The 22,079-nt window shown below is 36.8% G+C and overlaps 1 protein-coding gene across 1 annotated transcript in view; it reads right to left on the bottom strand.

The window, feature by feature from the left end:
- Positions 1 to 205: 205 nt before the first annotated feature.
- Lrrc36 (leucine rich repeat containing 36) overlaps positions 206 to 22,079 on the bottom strand; it is a 60,365-nt gene continuing 38,491 nt past the window's right edge. Inside the window, exons 6-14 of the mRNA XM_026413279.2 lie at positions 20,019 to 20,146; positions 18,297 to 18,349; positions 14,896 to 15,341; positions 11,399 to 11,694; positions 7,386 to 7,551; positions 6,155 to 6,306; positions 5,244 to 5,367; positions 2,319 to 2,433; positions 206 to 431 (exon numbers count right to left, since the gene is read on the bottom strand). Coding sequence (XP_026269064.1) covers positions 206 to 431; positions 2,319 to 2,433; positions 5,244 to 5,367; positions 6,155 to 6,306; positions 7,386 to 7,551; positions 11,399 to 11,694; positions 14,896 to 15,341; positions 18,297 to 18,349; positions 20,019 to 20,146 — 1,706 coding nt within the window. The remainder of the gene's footprint in view (positions 432 to 2,318; positions 2,434 to 5,243; positions 5,368 to 6,154; positions 6,307 to 7,385; positions 7,552 to 11,398; positions 11,695 to 14,895; positions 15,342 to 18,296; positions 18,350 to 20,018; positions 20,147 to 22,079) is intronic.

Below are 22,079 nucleotides of genomic sequence, written 5' to 3'. Positions count from 1 at the left end.
AGTCAAATGCCTCTGTATGACATGATGCAATTTCTGTGGGCAGAAGGAAAAAAAATGATTCAAGGGGAGGACATAGAGAAATAAAAAGAAGGGACAATACAATGTAATCAGAATAAGCTTTTTTTTTTTTTAATATTTTGCTGGTGGCAAAGACATTGCAAGCCCTCCATGGATATGTGAGAGTAGACAGTGAAGGTGTTCAGTGCTAGCTCCACAAATTAGGATCTGGGACAGTTTCTGAGATGCTTTGTGTTAGATACTGACCCGTGTCATGTGTCACTGGTGAGGAGGAAGACAATGTGCTTTTCCCAAAGGGCGATGATGTCCCCAGATGATGACTTTTTTCAGGAGGCAGGAGTGCTTTCCCGGAATAACCTTTTTGCTCTTTATTCAGCTGTTGCAGCAGATATTCATTAGTTACCACCAGGGATCTGATACCCAGAGGGGGAAAGACAGTCATGAAATCACAAAAGCAAAGTAGATGCCATTTGGGTCTGAAATGTGTGCTAAAGATAAATGTAAAATGAAATATCATCTTTCAACAGAATTGTCAAATTTGTAAGTGGGTTATTTTAAAAGCAAATGTACAGTTTCTTCATTACAATTCTGATTGTGTTCCAGACTGACTAAAGCAATAATATATTTCACATTTTATAGAGTGGCTGTTATACTGTTTTCAAAACAACTTTCCTGATGAGGTAAGTAGGACACTGGCTCCTGATCAGGCCTCAATTTCTATGCACTCTCCAAATCATAACTTCTTTTTCTAATCTGTCCTGCCTCTGAAACCAACAATGATGCCATCCTGTATTCCTGAACCCTGTATTATCAAGTAATGTTGAAAGTCATCCACACACTGGCAAAGAAAAAAAAAAGGTATATACACAAAGCTGTTCATTACAGTACTATTTTGTTTGTTTTTATTTTTGGTGCTGGGAGTTGAACACAGGGCCTCAAATAACTACGTACACACTCCACCACTGATCCATACTTCCAGCCCTGATGGTACTATTTTTTAACAGCCAAACATGGCTAACCAAAATATCCACAGACATTACTAGATGGCAGTCAAATAAACTACAACCACACACTAGAGTACTATGCAGCTATACAAAGGAATGAAAACAAGCTCCATAGACTACTGTGAACTTATTTCTAAGATAAAAATGTTAAAGCAATATTATGCTTCTTTTTATATAATTAAGGGGGAATACAAATGCTACCATCCACAATAAAATGTCAGTGGGAGAAAAGGAAAGGATAGAGGAGACAGAAAAAGGGTCTAGATTTTTCTGAATTTATATTATTTTATAGATTTGATTTTTGGGGCTACATAGAAATATTTTACATAATTATGCAAATAAGACTAAATCAAAAAAATTCCCTAAGAATCAAAAACAAAATGAAATAATAATAAATGAACTTGTACACTGAGTTAATGGGACCAATACACAGAAAAATTGTTTCAAGTTAACTTAAAATATACTATTTTGACTATACATACCCAAAAAGAGATACCCTAATGCTCTCAAAATGTAGTTCCCAGATCAGCAGCAACAGTATCACCTGAAAACTTACTGGAAATGCATATTCTTGGTTCCCAACCCACATATAAATGCATATAATGAAAAAAATACATCCAGAAGTGGGGGGGTTAATCCTCTGGATATGAAGCTATTTCAACAAAAGAGTGATAAAGCTTGGAGCTGAAGATTTGGGAATGGGGTGCTTGTATTTAAATGTCATTGAAAATCCTAGTAGAGGTAGACTGGTAAATAAAGACTTCAAGGGCTTCCCTAGAGCTGCCAAGCCAGTGGCCTTGAGGTCTTCTCAGGTGTTTCTTGGTCTGCATCCAAGGGTACTCTTCTGTGAAGATGCTGACGCTTTTGAGTGCTTCTGAAGAAGACACATACTTTGGATTCTTTCCCTATCACTCTCTACTGAGTGCTCTTGATGCATCTTTTGTGACCAATAGCAGGAAGGCATTTTCCAGAGGAGCCAAATGACTGATTTTAGGGGGTATAGTGAAGAAAGTTAGCTGACCCCAAAGACGTTAACCCTGTTAGAACCAGTAAGAAATTAATTATTGGGATGCTGCAACCTGCCAATGTCAGCAAAGATCTTTAGTCCCTGGTGTATAAGAATAGCACCAAAAGTAGTACTTTGATCCCTGAGCTAACTGGCCAGGAACAAGAGGTTTACACAAACACTAGAATTAATTTGTAAATTTCATAGATATTATCATTAAAAACAAAGCAAAGGAGATAAAGAGAAATAAACATCTGCTTCCAGAAACCACTAGACAGAAACTCGCCTACCTCTGACTTTCATGAAGAAGGGCAACGGTCTCCTCCAGCTTTTTCAGTTGGGCAAGCTCCTGGTTCAAGCAAGCCACTTGCATAGTCAACTGTTGGTTTTTGCGCACAAGATCATCTACAAAGAGTACAGTAGCCGGGTGAGCAGGATTCCAAGCTATTTACCTTTGATAAGTGTTTACATATTCAAATGGTCATTTTGACAATTGAGTGCCCCATGGCACTCACCTCCATATTCCATTCACACAGGAGTTATGGTGTGAAGAACATGGAATTTGGCAACAGATCTGAATTAAATTTTAACTACTTAATTTTGAACATGTTAATTCATCTTTCTGAGCTTCACTAGAGGAAATAACCCTGCCCTACAGCATCACTTTAAGGATTCAGTGAGACACCTGTCCTCACTTTACCTAAGCAGTCAATAAGTATTATATTCTCCATTTGTATGACCTCTACTCCACATGTAATTTGTGAAAACATCTAGAACTGTCAGACACATAGTAATGATTCAATGAATGTTTGCAGAAATGGAATTGTAGCTGAGACACTCATCTCTACCTCCCTAAATTGTATGACTGCCTATAATAATGAAGTAGGCAAAAGCTCAGGAACTGAGGCCAGTTTCTAGAACAATACTTCTTAATGTTCATATGCTTGAGAATAAAAATAGATTCTGATTCAGTAGGTCTGAGAAGAGGCCCAATATATGGCATAATAAGCTGCCAGGTAATACAAATGTGGATCACAATTTGAGATAGGACAGTTCTGGAAGGTAGAAAACAGGACTACAGCAACTGTGCTCATCACCAGAATTAGCCAAAATACTGAAACAGGCCCCCTAGCTGATTGAAAGTAAAGACCTGTGGACAAATACCTACTTATATTTTCAGAGTAGATAAATGGGATGGATGTTTCAATTATTCAGGCTTCTGAGTATCAGACTGTGCTGGGATTTAACAATGGAAATTCAGTGCTTCCAAATAAAGTTCTTCATGATAGTCTGAATGGCTCTAATTTGCTTAGGGAAGCTGAACTGGAGGTTTAAAGTGGAGGGCACACTTTATCTAAAATATTGGCCTAGCTGACAGTGGTGCATGCCTGTAATCCCAGCAATTTGGGAGGCTAGGGCAGGAGAATTGCAAATTGAAAACCAGAAATTTAGCAAAACCTTCTTGGGAAAAAAAATTAAAAAGGCTGGGATAAAGCTCAGCACTAGAGTGCCCTGGGTTCAATCCCCAGTATCACCCCAGTATCACACACACACACACATACACACACACACCAAAAAAAAAAAAAAAAAAAAGAAGAAGAAGAAAAAAGTAAAACAAAAAAACTGGCTTAAAATATGCTAGTAATAAAGTAATATAATCAAGACTTAAATGGGATATTATTTTTCGAGTGTAACAATACAAAACTAAAAACATGCTCAGTGTTTGCAAAGGTGGAGTAAAAGAGCATTGGAGCACACTGCTGATGCACGTGTAAACTGAAAGCACCTTTTTTGGCAATATGTAATAAAAGTCTCAAGAAATGTCCACATCTTTTGACCCACTAATTTTACTTCTAGGAAAATATTCTTTTTTTAAAATATCTTTATTTTGTTTATTCATTTTTATGTCATGCTGAGGATCGAACCCAGTGCCTCACATATGTGAAGCAAGCGCTTTACCACTGAGCCACAACCCCAGCCCCTAGGAAAATATTGTAAGAAAATAAATGTACACAAAGATTTGTGTATATTATACATGAATAGCAGCATTAGTTATGAATGTATAAATATTAGGTCTCTTAACTCCATCAGAAGGGAAGAAAGATGATTGCGAAGAAACATTTTCATTCTAGGATTACTTCTTCCACTTTAGTTCTTTCTTCTGAATGTTTGGAAACACTTCAGAATTACTTATATTCTCTGTATATTATTTATATAACTATTATTATAAGTAATGGCAGCTATATTTATAACAACAACAAACATCGGAAACAACTATACAAAGGACTAGGTAGATAAATACAGTATATTCATGTGATACCATAGGAACTACCTATGCCTTTAAATTAGTATCATTAGTGTATAAAAACCAGGTCTGTGATTTCTTGGGGTAGAGAATGTGGGAAACTGTACAAGGGGCATGAGGGAACTTTATGTGATATGTTCTGTGATATGAGTAGGATCAAACTTAAAATGTGTGCATTTTGTTGGGCACAGTGGTGCATGCCTATAATCCCAGTGACTCAGGAGGCTGACATAGTAGGACTGAAAGTTTGAGGCCAGTCATGGCAAGTTAGGGAACCTCCCTCTCAGTAGTTTATCAAGATCTTGTCTTAAAAGAAAAAAAATAAAAAGGGATGGGGATGTAGCTTAGTGGTAAAGAGCCCCTGGGTTCAATACCTAGTTTAAAAAAATGTGTGTGTTGTTGGATGTAAATTAACAAAAAAACTTTTTGCAGTGTTGGGGGGTTGAACTTAGGGCCTTGTACATGCCAGTGCTCTATCACTAAACCACACCCTGTAAATTATTCTTTAAGATATCAGAACACAATTTAAAGTTCCTAATTAAACATACATACATAGAGGTAAATTAACAAAACACCAGTGATAATTATTGCTAGGTCACAGGGTTATATTCTCCTTGTATTTTCCAAACTTTCTGTAGAAAGCACATTATACTTCTATAATCACAAAAGCAAGTATCATTGTCAAAAATAACAGCAATAATAACATTTGTGCATGCTTTGCACTGACAAAGATCTGGTAGCCCAAGCCCCTTGCAATACACCTCTCTGAATCAGGATGATTGTTTCCACTAACTCCCAAGAAAAGCAATGACCAAGTAAGTCAAGGGCAGCCACATGAACTTTGGCTGGTGAAGCTTATTAAATGGGTCATCTATAGCAGTTGGCTTGAGAAGTCCCACACATGACTTACCATAAGTATGAGACTGGTGTCCACTCACAATTGAAGTGGCAGCACCTTCCTCCAACTGCTGAATTTTTTCTGTCAGAATGAGGTTTTCCTCCAGCACTCTGACCAGTTTTTGCTTCAAACTTTCCTTTTGATCAGAAAACAGAATACCAACATATTAAGAATCTGATATCCTGAGTAGTGATTTTAGAGGATTTAAAGAATCTTTTCCTTTAGTGATAAAATGAATGAAGGTCAGCATCTGTGTGACTTTATCACTAATTTAATTCATTGGCAAACACAGCTGACGTGCAGCAAACAAATCAATCACATGGAGTCCTGATCTTTCCTATGATTTACCCACCACTCTTGCTAAACAAGTGATAATTTTGACAAGTGGCTAGCATTCTGAGTCATCTAAAGTTTCTAGAACTGAACTTGGTGCCTGAAAATCCTCTAATGTTAAGAATAGAGATAAAGGCTTGGGGATGTGAGTTTCTTCTTCCTCTCCCAGAGTCAGCAACCTGATGCTCTAGCATGAACCCTGGTTCTATGCTCTCAGCTCTATCAGAAGGGAGGAAAGGCAGAGACATTTGCCTTCCTTCATTTTGCTCAAGCCATAAACTTTGAGATCATGATCCTAAATATTTTCACTCTAGGGTTTTTGTTCACTCCCCCTTCCCATTTCAAGTATTTCTTCAAAATTTTTTGATTAGGGCCAGGATGAGAAAGTCATTCTTGGAGAACTTCCAAGTTGTCCCTATGGAAAGAGTTGTGTTTCTGATTTGTCATCCAGCCTGACTTTTCTATATTGGCTTCGAAGTGTTTAGGTGTTCCTAATGATGATAATCTTTGGGTCTTAGAGCCATTCTAATCCTGCTGCTCAATTCTTTTTTAGTTAAGGAAGAGGAGATAGAAATACAAGAGAGCCATACCATATCATTAGGGACAAGTAGCCCAGCCTCCTTCAGTTCACTGTCCCTCCTGCGGAAGGCTTTTGAGGATGGGTCTTCAGGATGTGAGCGACACCACTGTTGAGGAGGGGGAGCTGGGACTACCAAAGACAGAAGCAGATCTCGAGCAGGACCTGGAAAAATTCAGGTTGGGTACATGGGCCAATCTTAAAGGCTAAAGCACAGAATTTCTAGTCATTAACCACCAGCTTTGTAATGTAACTATCTCCTTTTTACAATAATTTGGTTAAGTAGTTGTAAGAGGTGTTTTGTGAAGGCTAAAATATTAAATCCCATGCCCTCTGTGGAGGAACAGCAACAACGCTTCCTTCCTGAGTGCACTACTCTCAAGTCAGTGATTCATGGCTCCAGGGCATGATTTCCTACCATATGAGAGCAATGTGTCAACTTGGGAAGGAAAATCAATGGGCTAGGGTTTCTTCTCCCATGTGTCCCTTTAGGATAAAAAAAAAAAAAAAAAAATCAGTGCTGGGGATTGAACCTAGGGTCTCATGTAAACTAGGCAAACACTCTGCCACTGAGTTACATCCCAGCCCTTAGAAATTTAAGAAAAAAAAGTTTTTCCAACCTAAACAAATTTCAAGTTTCTAGTTTTCACTTCAACTTTTATTAACACCCAAATTTCCTTGAATTCTTCTTTCATTAAGCAACAAATGCATGAAGTCAAAATTTGCAAAACTGCTTTCCCCCTGTTTCTTAGAAAGAATCCCTCAGAAGGATCCAGGTCATTTACTCATTCAAGTTTTTCAAACCATAAAATTTAAACAGTCATCTCAGAATTCTGATGATCAAACCTAATTTCTGTTGTATTCATTACTGGCACTTTCCCAAGGATCATAAAATATTTTTGCAATTATTAGCATGACCATTCTCAATTTACATATCTGGTCATTCTATATATTACTAAAGCCTACATGTGTGAGCATGTGTGTGCACACACATACACACTCACACACAGACATCACAGGAGGAACAAAACAGTTGCTACAAAACAACTGGAAAGAGTGCTTGATTTTTAATATGTGGGGAAGACAAATGTAAGAAAAATGCATATTTGTTAACTATGGTATTTTTGAGATGTTTTATATATAAGAACAATTTTCCTTGCAAGTTAAGGGTCTAAGTGACTTAGCAGAACAGAGCAGAAGTAAGATGCAGTTCTCCTCCAGGAACTGCAAATGCACTAACTCACCGAGAAACTTCTTGTTGAGGAGGAGGGAGCCAGAGCCACTCCAGTGCTTATCCACAAGCTCCAGGAGCTGTCTGAGGACAGTGGCCACATGGGGGGTTCTGGCAGAGATCGGGGGACTGTGGTTTCCTGGCAAACCATGCAAACTGCCCAGGTCACTAGAGAGAGGCTCAAGAAAAAAAACACAAACCCCCGCAACCATTTGTCATTCTTACACAACATGGAAAGTAAGAATCCAGACATTTAAAGCACTAATATTTTTTAAAATGGTAAAAAGTAAAAAGAGATGGTTTCAACTTTCAGTGTGGATTGGAATAGCAGGTTATTTATGCCCAAGGCAAACACGTACAATATTCAAGGATAATATCAAAGGTAAGAGTATTTTCTAACATAATTTTCTGAGTGGATTTTCAGAATAGATTAATAATAAAAATGTGTTGCTTGACACCTACATCTATGATTTGATATATTATGTAATAGAAAAAGATTAAAATGTAGAATATTTTAAAAAGTAAAACTGGGAATAATTAATAAGAAATTATAACTCATAATGAGCTTCTACTTAATATATTAATGTATATATTTCTTAAAAAGAATCCCTCAGAAGGATCCAGGTCATTTACTCATTCAAGTTTAATGTATAATAAGCATAAATGTCCTATAACATTTTAAATGTTATATGTTAAATGTTATTGCTGGTGCCAGGTGTGATAGTGTACACCCATAATTCCAGAGACTAAGGAGGCAGGAGGACTGCAAGTTCAAGGCCAGCCTGGATAATTTAGCAAGACCCTGTCTCAAAATAAAAACTAAAAAAGGATAGGGATATAGCTCAGTGTGGTAGAGTGCCCCTGGGTTCAATACCCAGTACCATTAAAAAAAAAGTTACACTGGGCATGGTGGTACACACTTGTAATCCTGCTTGGGAAGCTGAAACAGGAGAATCTCAAGTTCAAAGCCAGCTTCAGCAATGACAAGGCACTAAGCAACACAGTGAGACCCTCTAAATAAAAAGTACAAAATTGGGCTGGGGATGTGGCTCAGTGGTTGAGTTCAATCCCCAGTATCCCTCCCCCAAAGAAGTTACTGTTGGACCTAGTACTAAAGATATTTTTTATTCAGTAAGAGCTATATACACAACTTGTATAGATAGATCTGTATAGTAAAATTCACATTTTTTTTTGTGTGTGTGGTTCAGGGATTGAACTCAGAGGTGCTTGCTACTGAGCTATATTCTCAGTTTTTTTCAAATTTTATTTTGAAATGGGGCCTTGCTAGGTTGCTGACGCTGGCCTTGAATTTAAGATGCTCCTGACTTAGTCTCCTGGGATTATAGGCAGGTGCCATTACACCTGGCCACAACTGTTTTTATTCATTGTGATCTGACATTTATGTAATTTATGTAATTGTGAATTTTACTGTACAAATCAACCAATCTTTTCTGTAGAGTCTCATGGGCTGTAATAAGACTGATATAATTAAAAACAGTCAAATTATTTCTCAATCTTCGATGTAAAAATTATGAATGATTAGTTAATGAAACAACACTAAAGACAGTGATATTTATAGCTTAATTCACATGTGTTGCCTATGATGGTAGGGAAAGGCAATACAAATGGGATAAACATTTGTTCAACAGATCTGTACTGACCACTGATCATGTGTCTTGAGAGTACTGGACTAGTAACTCAATAAAGACTGTGGATATATGAAGAGGTGAAAGATGGGGTCCTTTAAGAAGTTAACAACCTGACTGGGGAAAAAAGTTAAGAAAGTCTGTTCACGCCACAGGGCTACTCTTTATAGGAACTTGTCAGTAATTAATATTTACTGTCATTCATTTTTGGTGGATTGTACTTTTGTGTGTACATCATGAAGCAACTTGGAAATATATATGCCTTTTAGCACTTTTATTTATGATAATCTGGGGAGATTTGGGGATAATTTTTATGAACTATGAGGTAATTTTGTTACTTTTTATGTGTCATTTAATTTTCAACAAGTTATGTTTTATATACTTTATGGATTTTTTTAAAGCATTATCTACCTTAATTTTTACAATTTGTGCCTCTAAAGTCAGTTGGTCAAAAATAAATTTTCTAATTACAAAATCATGTATAGAACTGAGCAACCTAAGATTGTTTTTTATATCTTTAAAATTTAATGCTCTTTTCTTTTTGGAAATTTTCTGACTTAACATCTTATAAAAATGGAACAGCATATTTCTTTTATATTTATATTCAGGGGATGGAGCTAAGACTCAATGGTAGGGCATTTGCCTGGTATGTATAAGCCCTGGATTTCATCCCCAGCATCTTAAAAAAAAAAAGGTCTGGCTTTATATTTATATTCAAGCAGCAATTTGAAAACTTTCCATATTAAAAAATAAAAAACACCTAATGTCTGACAGGAAAGAGAGTTTGTAGTCCAGAAAAGTGCATTGAGATTTTTTTTAATATTTATTTTTTAGTTGTAGTTGGACACAATACCTTTATTTATTTATTTTTATGTGGTGCTGAGGATGGAACCCAGAGCCCCACACTTGCTAGAGGAGTGCTCTACCACTGAGCCACAATCCCAGCCTCGCATTGAGAGTTTAACAATATAATATGAAGTAGAGGTGAATTTTTTTTCCTAAACCTTCTTACTACTGTGGCATCCCAAATATCCTAAGTGATACTGTGCCTTTACCCTAAATACATTAACTCTCAGTGTTTTGTCTGATAAAATGGGCATTGGTGGCAGAGAATGGGGAAGGAGAGAAAGAGAGAGAAAGAGAGAGAGAGGGGAAGGGCTAGCACAAGCTTAAAAAAAGTATTACAAGACTGCCCCCTTTGGTACACAAAAATTATAATCACCTCCAAAGTTCTGTAAACTGAATGGGAAGAGTCAAAAAACAAACAAACAAACAAACAAAAAACGACCAAAAAACTCTCATAAACTCATCCCAAATATGTAAAAAAAGATTTCCAACAATTGAAAATACAAATGACTAGAAACAGCAGTTCTTGATCAAATATTTTGTTCCCTTACAGGACAGTAAATGATTAACTGACAAATGTTCAGAGAGGATCCTAAGGATTTGTGGTTCCTATAACTAAAGAGAGAAGTCTTCATGATTATCAGAGTTAAGATCTGGAGAAAAGTTAGCATTCAAACAGAAAAGAGAGGGGAGTGGAGGGCATTTTCTGTGAGGAATGAATGTGGGATAAGCTTGCAGGGCCAAACTTCTTAGTAAGTGTTGAAGTTTTATTATATATACTATTACATTTTGATTTTGTAAAAATGAACTATATTGCATATGTGGGATTGTTTTTGATTTTTCATTCATTTTCTGAGCCCATTTTTAGCTAAAAATCCCTTGGATAATCTAATTTATCTTCTTTTTTACTTTTATTTTTTAGTTATAGGTGGACACAATGTCTTTATTTTACTTTATGTGGCGCTGAGGATCAAACCCAGTGCCTCATGCATGCTAGCCGAGTGTTCTACCTCTGAGCCACAACCCCAGCCCTAATTTATCTTCTTGCTGCTACTTTGGCAAAAATTTAGAATTATATGAATTTGTAGGTAGAAAAGTGAAAACAAAGCTTTTTATAAAAACTATTTCAAGTAAGTCATTTGTGGCTGAAAAAAATGAGTAAGCATGATGATATTATTAAAATTAATGCTATAAAGATCTTCAGCTAACCCAGAGGCCCTGAACTGTCTGAATTCCTTCCTGTTAGTAAACTCTTGTTGACCACTTCTTAAAGTATTTCCCTACCACATTTTTTTACTCTGGAAGTAGATCAGGGATAGTTCCCCTGTGATAGAAAGGAGAAAATGGTGGCAGTGGGAAAATGACTTTCCCAAGGATAGAAGAATCACAGGCTTTAGCCTGACAGCGTTAGCCTGGCTTCTGAAAATTCTTTTGAACTTCTAGCACTATTGGCTAGAACCAACACCATCCCCACCAGAACCCCATTCTAGTCTTGAACTGGATGTGTTTCTTGCACACACACAAACAAGCCAACACTTGCCTCACTGCCTGTAGCATCTCGGAAACCATGCTTTGCACTCAGGTTGACAAGAATATTGTCCTTCCGTTTGAATCCTCTCTTGGATGGGCTTAATGACCTCTTGGTCAGAATCTCTCTGTCTTCTGAAGTCCCAGGAGGTAACAGCAGCATTCGCAGAGAGTTTCCCAGGGCCGAGTTGTTTGGGAAAGAGCCATGTGCTGGTGTTAAATCACTGAGGTTGCTGGATAATTGTTGCTCTACATTGACCAGCAAAGCAGGGTCACTGTTGAAATGAGTGGTGGCATATAGCTCTGTGGAGGAAACAGGCTGGAAGATGAACCTGCCCTTCAACTCTCTTATGTCCAAAGATCATAATAATCACTCCCTAGCAAATACCCTCAACACTCTGGACCCTTTCTATCTCCCTTCACCTGGTAAAATCTTAACTGTGATTAAATCCAATAACCCACATGCTCCAAAAGCTTATACCACAGCAGTGGAATGTGGTTGGAGAATAAAATGCATCTGAGCTTCCATACTTTATTACTGATCACTATCTTGTATAGGCTCTTAGTTCTGTCCGGCTCTCATATATATTACCCTGGAAAATTTACTTTTCTATACTCTGAGAGGATCATTTCACATTTCTTATCTTCCTCAAACTTCCATCATCCTCTCTCCTTTCTCTCAGGTGATGATCTACACAGAAAAAATAGAGATAATCAAAGAAAATGTCCATGTGATCCCACCACTAAATCTACCAACTCTTATTTGTATTTGTATCCATAAATTCTCTGCCTCCTTCTTATTACAATAGATGAACTGTCTGTGCTTCATTTAAAGCCAACCTTTCTTTCTATTGGTAAACTAGATCCTATTTCTTCTTGACTACCCAAGCATTTTCTACTTGTAATTGTCCCCCTTCTCTCTTGCATCTAGTTTCTCATCTAGTTTCACAGTTTTAATGCCACCAAAACACTTATAATTCCCTAATTCATATTTTTAAAAAATCTTTAATTTTTTAGTTTTTCAGGCGAACACAATATCTTTATTTTGTTTCTATGTGGTGCTGACAAACGAACCCAGTGCCTCACGCATGCTAGGCAAGCGCGCCACCACTTGAGCCACATCCCCAGCCCTTCTAATTCATATTTATAGCCATATCTTTCCCCCTGAATTCCAGACTAATAAGTCCAATTGTCAGGTTGGCATCTCTGGGATCTTTTGGTAGACATCTCAAACTTAAGACATCTAAAACCAAACTCTTGATATTTATCTGAAAACCTGCTTTTTCCACTCTTTTCCATCTTAGTAAATGATAACTCCATTCTTCCAAAACATCCTGTTACTTCTCATCACCTTAACCACTCTATCTAGCCAAGGCCACCACCAACTCTTATCTGGACCATAACCTTTTAAATGGTTAAAAGAATTTTCATCCTTGCCCCCACTCCCACAGTCTATTCTCAATACAGCCTCCAGAGTCATTCTTTTCTTTTTTTGGTACTAGAAATTTATCTCAGGGTCTCACACATGCTAGGCAAGTGCTATGCCACCGAGTTACATCTCCAGCCCTTTAAAAATTTTTATTTTGGGACAGGGTCTTGCTAAGTGGCCTAACCTGCCCTCAAATTTGCCTAACCTTTGGAGTAGCTGGGATTGTAGGTGTCTTCCACCTGCCCAGACAGAGTAATTCTTTTTTTTTTAACATTTATTTTTTAGGTTTAAGTGGACACAATATCTTTAATTTACATTTATGTGGTGCTGAGGATCGAACCCAGTGCATGCTAGGCGAGCACTCTACCACTGAGCCACAATCCCAACCCCAGAGTAATTCTTTTTTTTATTTTTATTTATTTATTTATTTATTTATTTATTTACTTATTTTCCAGCTAGAGTAATTATTCAGTTAGATCACATAATTTCCTTGCTACAAACCATTCAAAAACTTTTTCTTCTTCTTCTTTTATTTGGTACTGGGTATTAAACTACTTAATCACTGAACCACTTTTTATGTTTTCCCCAACCTTTTTTTTTTAAATTAGTTATTGATTGACCTTTATTTATTTATTTATACATGGTGCTGAGATTCGAACCCAGTGCCTCACACATGCTAGCCAAGCACTCTACCACTGAGCCACAACCCCATCCTCCCCAACCCTTTTTTATGTTTTATTTTGAGACAGGATCTTGCTAAGTTGCTCAGGGCCTCTTCAAGTTTCTGCAGCTGGATTTGAACTTGTGATCCTCATGCCTCAGCTTCCCAAGATGCTGGGATTACAAGCATTTGCCACTGCGCCTAGCCCTTCAACTACTTCTAACCTCACTCAGAATAAAAGTTTGGCCATCTCTCTGACTTCATCCATACACTTCACTTAACTCTACTATAGCCACATGGGTTGTGTTTCTTGAACATGCCAAGCATGATCCAGACTTGGGAACTTTGCACGTAGTAGTCTCACTAGAAAGTTCTCCTCTCACTTATCTATATGGCTTACACTCTTACTTCATTCAAGTCTTTATTTACTTATTTATTTTAGAGAGGTCCTGGGGATTGAACTCAGGGTACTCTACCACTGAGCCACATCCCCAGTCCTATTTTGTATTTTATTTAGAGACAGGGTCTCACTGAGTTGCTTAGTGCCTTGCTTTTTGCTGAGGTTGGTTTTGAACTTGTGATCTTCCTGTCTCAGCCTCCCAAGCCACTGGGATTACAGGAGTGCACCACAGTGCCTGGCTCATCCTTGTTTTTTTCATCACAGCACTTATCATAAATTTACACATGTTTATAAGTTTTGATTTATTGTCTGCTCTTATTATAGAGCTTACATGAAAGTAGGGACTTTTAAGAAATTATGGAATTTGCTTTTGCTTACTACTTTTTCTGAAGAGCTAGAATAGTGTCTGGCATATATTATGTATATAGTTGAATAAATTAACATATAATTAAAGAATAGTCTCCATCAATTACTCTGAAACTAGTTTCTTCTGAAGGTAACTCAGAGAATATTATATGCAGCTACAAACACATCCTGGGATGCTACTTAACTAAAATAAAATGTAGCTGTGAAGTTTACATTCCTACAAATTTTCTCTAACATATCTGTTATGTTAAACTCTACCCTGTAGATTTCTGTAAGTTCCATGGACCACTGGAGGCCCTGAAATACAATTTAAGAAATGTTAATGTGCCAGGTGTTGTGGCTCACACCTGTAATCCCAGCAGCTTCAGAGGCTGAGGCAGGAGGATTGCAAGTTCAAAGCCAGCCTCAGTAATTTAGTGAGATCCTAAGTAACTCAGTGAGACCCTGTCTGTAAATAAAATATAAAAAAAGGGCTGAGGACGTGGCTCAGTGGTTAGGTGCCCCTGGGTTCAATCCCCAGTGTCAAAAAGGAAAAGAAAAGAAAGAAATGCTAATGCAATTTACGAAACATTAATTCCAAAATTTCCAGTTATACTTTCTACCTTCATGCATATGAAAAATATCTGTAAACTGACAGGAAGCTATTACCTGAACTAAGCTTCAAAAGTCTTTCAGTGCTGGAGTCGGGGTTTGACAGAGAAGTCAGTAAATCTCCACAGGAATGGGATACGGTGGCCTTTATGTCATTTGGAAGCTTTGTGCTATATTCTCGGTAGTTCTTGTTTCTCTGAGGCCTTTTACCAAGACTTTCATGCAGGGTTCGAGTTTGAGAATAATGACCATCATAATTTTCCAGACCAACATCAGAAGGTATCTGATAGGGATGGATCTGGCTAGAATCACCCACATCCAGGCGTTTACCCAATGAGGCATCATGAGAAAGCTGATAAGTATCAGGTTTTGTTGTCAAGTCCTTTTCTGGAGAAGAACTTGAAGATTTATTGTCCAAAAAAGATATTCGGTACCCATCTCTAGTCATCTTCTCTGGGGATTGGACTGTAGACTGATGAGGCGAGTAGTGTCTGAATTCTAATTACCACCAAGAGGGGAGAAAACACACACAATGAGAATCCTTCATGGGGTGCCTCTGTTCATTGAGCCAGAAAAAATTTTTGGACAAGGTGGTTAATAATTTTGATAAATGGTAGCATAAAGTTACAAGAGAATTTCCACATGGACAACAAAAAATGTGGGAATTTTTATGAAACCAGTAAAGAATATATGAACATTCAGGAGATAAATTTCACATCAATCAAATCTCCTAGGAATTTCCTCCTAAAACTATCAGATCAAAGTTTGCTAAACAGTAATTTCACATAAAAATTTTTATGTACCACTACATGATAATTGTGATTTTATGTATTGAGTCTTCAGATAATAATTAGTCTATGATTTCATAGACTCCTTGCAATAAAGCTAAGCCAACTCTTATTCCCAAACTCCATCCAGAGGTACTGGGTTAATTCTTGGGGACCACTATCCTAAGCCAATTAAATGGCAGGGAATACAAAACCAATGAAAATCTCTGACTTAGGTACTAACCCAGGTATATTTCTCTCAGATAGGTATGTATGTCATCTCCAAAAGTCGTAGTGGGGCAGGTAGAACATCAAAAAAAAAAAAAAAGAGAGAAAGCCTTGTGCTCTTTGCTGTTTTAAGAGCTTCATGTGATTAAAGTGATTCCTTACAAAACAAAAAAATACTGAATCTGAGTTAGTCACATTAACTCTTCCAACTCTGATGTTCTTAAGTACCTATAAGAACATCAGTGTTTTACCAAGGGTCAACACACACAGTATGGAAAAGGTCATAGAACAATATCATTAAGTGTCAAAAAGAATATAGGAACAAGAGGGCCTAGTGCGGCCCGGGTTTGATCCTCAGCACCACATACAAATAAAGATGTTGTGTCCGCCGAAAACTAAACTCACTCTCTCTCTCTCTCTCTCTCTCTCTCTCTCTCCTCTCTCTCTCTCTCTCTCTCTCTCTTTAAAAAACAAATATATATATATATATATATATATATATATAGGAACAAGGGACTTCTGTTTCAAGTAATAACAAATTAGCTAATTCAGACTATCATTCCATTTAAGAATTTAAAGAAGTAGGATGATATATATGCTTAAAAGCATCTAAAAGCTAAGAAGGTAGGAAAATCTAGGAAACAACAGGAACTCCTTGGTAAGTCTAGCATGGAAAGTCCCTTTTTAAGATAAAAGGGACAGAAGTACAAGACTAAGGTCCACTCAAAATGGGGTATTTAATAACACCCTACCTGCAAAACACACACACACTCGCACACACGCACACAAGCACATGCACATGCATACACATGACACTCTAAAAAAGAACTCTGGGGAGGATATAATATTTAGAATAAAAGTAAACTGGAAATAAACTAGCTCTTGTAATGACTGGTAATACAAGTTTGCATCATCTGGTAGTTCAGAGAACCTCAAAGCTTAAGCTGGAATCAAGGTGACTGATAGTGTTTTGGGTGCCTGGTGGAAGCAAGTGAAAATCTGTTCTAGCAAAGATACACTCATTTAAGACTAATAATTAATTGTTAGTTTAAAATAATTATTAAAATAGCCAACAAAGAGCCAAAACAAAGAGGAAGCAAGACAATATGAGTAAAACCAGTAGAAACAAACAAACACAGACCTCCCCCCCAAATCAAACATTATAAAAAGCAGTTATAGCCTATAAAACAGTCATGCTTGTCATGTCTAAAGAAACATAAAAGAAGTCTTCACTCTACTGTCATGTACATCTAAAAAAAAGTCTGGATTTTCTTCTTAGGACTTGAAAAAGCATATAGAACAACAACAACAAAATTGGAATGAAGAATTCAGCAGACAGGTTTAATAGTAGATTAGATATAGTTGAAGAGAATGTAAGATTGGTCAGAAGGAATTAAACAGAGTGTAGACCAGTCAAAAAAAGATGAAAAATATAATGACACAAAGAGGACAAAATGAAAATCTCTGACATTGATTTATTTAACTAAGAATTCCAGAAAGATAAAAGACACAAAAGAATGGGGGCACAAACAGTATTCAAAGTGCTTTACAGAAATAATGAGACACAATTCACAGATATGAGAAGTATAATAAATACCAAACAGAAGAAATAAACAAACTGGGTGTGGTGATACCTGCCTGTAATCCCAGGGAGGCTGTTCAAAGCCAGCCTCAGCAACTTAGTGAGGCTCTAAGCAACTTAGTGAGACCATCTCAAAATAAAAATTATAAAAAAGGGGGCATGGGATATGGCTCAGTGGTTAAGTACCCCTAGGTCCAATCCCAGGTTCAAAAAAAAAAAAAAATTCAGACATCACAATGAAATTTCAGAAAACTAAAGACAACTGAAAATTCTAAAAGTAACCAGAGGTTTTTTTTTAAAAAAAGATTATCTTTTCAGGAGTGATAGATTTCCAGCTAACTTCTCAACTATTCTTCAATATTCTGAAAGAAACAACTGACAATCTAGAAGTCTATACTCAACAAAATCACCCTTCAAGAATTAAAATCCATAAGAATAACATATATCAGGAGGGTAAACGGAAAAAATGACTTTAGGGTCTTTAAATTATCCAAGAGAAGACTTAAGATATTGATTAATTTTAAAATTGTAAAAGTTAAGAACACATATTGTTGTTTTGGGAATTGTATTAAAAGTATAGAAACTATGTGTAACTTATAAACTAATGGTGGTGGTGGTGGGGAATGAATAGAATAGTAACAAATCCAGAAGAATGCAAGAAAAAATAACAGAATAGTTGGCCAATATAAAAAGAATAAAGGAGGCCAGAATATCCACTCTTCAAGCAAAAAATCAAAACCTCACATGTCACTAAACATTCAAGGCAATCCCCAGAAAAGTAGAAAAGAGTTAGTTGACTAAACAGGGCCTCAGGGCAGTGATATCATCATTTCTTAAATTTCATCTGTGTGGGGAAAAACACTCAACAAGCAAAATATTTACCATCATTCTGGTGGCTGTCACTTGGCATCTCCCTTCTTGTCACTTCCTGCATCTAAAAGAAGTTTGAAAGTTTAGAAAGAAGGACATATACCAGCATTCAGACATAAGCTCATTAGATAAGGGGTTCAGAGTACTTTCCTATTAGCAAGGATGTTCATCCATGGAAGCAGAGAAACCATCCTTCAAGCAAAGGTCAAGCCTATTTTAAAAACAGTCAGAATACAGGAGATGCCAGAGTTTCTTTGAAGCAGGTAAGGAGACTCCTTGAAAATATAAAATATCTTAGAAGATAAAGGACATTCCAAAAGGTGAAATACTGTATTTTCTCTGCTTCAGATAACTCAGCATAGAAATTAGATGAGGCCACTTTTTCTTTTTTTTCCCCTCTATTTAAAGGATTCCCATATTTATTTTACCTTTTGGTAAAGCTGAGTATCAACCACAGGAACTAATAGATGTTTTAACAGACTGGAAATTAATCTTAAGCATAACTAGGTAAGGGCTAAAGCAAAAAAAAGAAGCCACCTAAGGTTTGGTTTCAAAAAAAGGTTCTTGAAGTATATTTAGTGTCTTTTTGGTAACCAGGCAGAGAAAGAAGTTCCACTTCCTTGTTTGTTAAACTAAAAGGATTACAGCAATTTCCTTTTCCTCTCCAAGGAGAGTTTTTTTTTTTTTTTTAATCTAAGAAGTTCTAACTTTAAATGTAATTGGAGTATCCTTTTCTCCATTTCCTTAAATTTTTAAAAATGGTAAGAGTGATTTTTTTCTAAGTCACCCAAGTAGAATCTTTAAGAACAAGGAAATCAATTAAGTGCTTTATTTTAAATTATTATTTAATAATAACAATACTATAATAATAATTTTAATCACAATTATTATTTCTTTTTAAAATAAAATATTGTATACTCAAACTGAAAAAAAAATCTTACTAACTTTAATAGTACAGTCTTGATCATCCAAATTGTACATGATTCAGAGTCTTTGCTTCTTTTCCCTCTGGTTATTTTCTACAATTTCATTGCTCATACAAATTTATCAAAGAAAAGGCAAAGGGAGAAGTTGAACATACAGTAGTCAATTCTGCTCTTTGTATCATATTCACTCACACAATAAATCTTATATAATGGTTGCATGACTTTTTCTCGTCAAAATTTTCACTAAAAATTTGTTATTTTTAATTCTTCCCAAGGTTTGCATGATTTCCACCTTCCCAATTGTCCATCACTCCTGTGCCGTCTTCACCCCTTAACTTTTCTTTTCTTTTTTTTTTTTTTCCTGTTACATGGAAGAAGCAGCTCTGGGAAAGCCACTCCTGAAATGGAAGACTCTATAATTAAAAGGTAAAGGTAGAAAATGTTAAGAGGCAACAGAACAGGAGATGGAGAAATTGGATAGAGAGGAGAAATTTCATGACCAGCCGAAAGATATAACAGTTGCATCCTGTTTGAGAACTAAAATACCTGGAATAAAATGTACTAAAGTTTCATACATAAATATATAACATTTGATAACAGGTTAGTGAGAATAAAGAAAATGGAGATTGAAATTAATAGAGAAAGTATTCTACACCCTGTCTTGCCATTCTCTTTTAGAGGATCCAAAAGTGCCTTTTTTCAAACAAGGCCTCTTAGGCCTTCATAAATAACTCAGTGAGAGTCCACTGAATTACTAGTATTAATCATTGGCTAGTCAACTGATCAGTAGGGGAGTGAATACATTACCTGTGGCCCCAGTGGGAAAGTGTCTGATTTCTGACCTGGTATACCATTGCCCTGGGTTGCAGAAGTGCTGGTTAGGGAATCCTTTATTTCCCGGTTGGGAAAGGGAATAAAAAGTCCTTTGTTTGAATCTGTGTTAAAAGAAAAAGAATACAATGAAGCTCTGACTGGACTTTAAAGGCGAGCATGTCCTATAGAAAGATACTGGAGGAAGGGTAAGTGCTAGTTCTGTTGTCAACACTTGAACACCAAATCAACAATCTCCAGCTACAGGAAGAGATGCTGGGAACAGACTTTGGGATTACACTTCACAGCATTCTAATCAGTAGTCTGCACTGATTCACTATTTCAAACCAGCCTCCTTCTGCCTTGATTACCTCATTTGTAAAAAGAGAACACCTAATCAGGATCTATTTCATGGAGAGTATTTCTAAATCCTGAGATCACCCAATATTTTTTTTAAACCATGATTAGGGAAATAACTTTAAAAATAAAAAGAAACCCAAAACTCAATCCTATTCATGGCACTTGGAAACTGATATTAAGAATAATCAATTAGGAATTCTATTAGGTTGTAACATTTGTACAAAAGTGTTTTTCATATCCCCACTGTTTTTTTTTTTTTTTTTTTTTTTTTTTGTACCAGGGATTGACCCCAGGGGTGCTTAACCACTGAGATACACTTTTTCTTTTTTTGAGACAGGATGTTACTAAGTTGCTGAGGCTGGCCTCAAACTTGTGATCCTATACTCACAGCCTCCTGAGTTGCTGGGATTACAGACTTATACCACCATGCCTAGAGACTTTTTGCATATCCTTATTTTTAAATATTTTTTTTAATTGTTGATGGACTTCTATTTATTTATATGTGGCACTGAGAATTGAACCCAGTGTCTCACCCATGCTGGGCAAGGGCTCTACCACTGAGACACAACCCCAGCCCAGTTTTTTGCACATCCTTAATCAATACTTTTAGTTGTAGGATTCTGGGATCTGGGGTTTTATGGGGGAACTTGTATGAAAATAAGTGTTTTGCATTTGTTTAGGGAAATTCTCTCTGGCAATATTGTGCAAGAATTAAGATAGTTTCAAAGGCTTGGTTCTCCTTCAAACAATGTGCTGTTCTGCTACTTTCTGTTCTCAATCTCTGGCAACAGAAAGCTACTAAGAAAAGTGAATGTGAGTGAGCACACAGCATGAATAAAGCTAGCCTCCTGGGAACCAGCCATTGGGTCCCTTTGGGGCTCTAAGATGCTTCCTATTTCTGAGTTGCCTTGAACTGAAATGTCCTATTGTAAGCACAAAATACTCTCCCACCATTGGACTTTACAGAACTGTTCTCAAAATAACAAAAGCTCTTAAACTTTATGTTTGCTGGTCCCTATTGCAGTAATACTGCAGAAAAAAAAAAAAAAACATGGTGAATAAAAGCTGCTGGTTGTAACCTGAATCCCTGCAGAAAAGGCAAATGTGGTCAGTAGGCTGTAATTTGGGTTCAGGCTCCTTTCACAAGCCTTCAAAGGTGTCCAAGGCCCTGCTCCACCCTTCTCTTCTTCCTCCAACACTTGTGTTCCTGTCCATATTCACAGGTTCTTTTTTTTTCCCTTCAACATATTTCTTGGTTCAACCAAATCCCCGACAGTCCAAACTCTTTGGTAAGTGCTACCACTACACCTTTTCCTGTGTTTTAGCTGTCACCTAAATCTGGATGACCCTAGATTGAAATTTCTTAACTCTGATCTCTCTTTTGATGTCCATTTCTACATTTATTGATTAGTCTCAAAGAGTGCCCCATAGAGGCACAAACACAAATTCAGTATTTTCTGAACCAAACTCACTGTCTTTCTTCCCAAAATATTCCTTCTGGTGCCTTCCCAATCTTTGGCATTGGCATTCTTACTGAATCCCTCAAGACAGAAACTTATTCTGAAATAATAAGTGTTGGCGAGGATGTGGGGGAAAAGGCATACTCATACATTGCTGGTGGGACTGCAAATTGGTACAACCAATCTGGAAAGCACTATGGAGGTTCCTTAGAAAACTTGGAATGGAACCACCATTTGA

The sequence above is a fragment of the Urocitellus parryii genome, chromosome 15 (genome assembly GCF_045843805.1).
Source record: "Urocitellus parryii isolate mUroPar1 chromosome 15, mUroPar1.hap1, whole genome shotgun sequence".
Classification (NCBI taxonomy): domain Eukaryota; kingdom Metazoa; phylum Chordata; class Mammalia; order Rodentia; family Sciuridae; genus Urocitellus; species Urocitellus parryii.
This window is presented reverse-complemented; position numbering and strand designations above follow the sequence as displayed.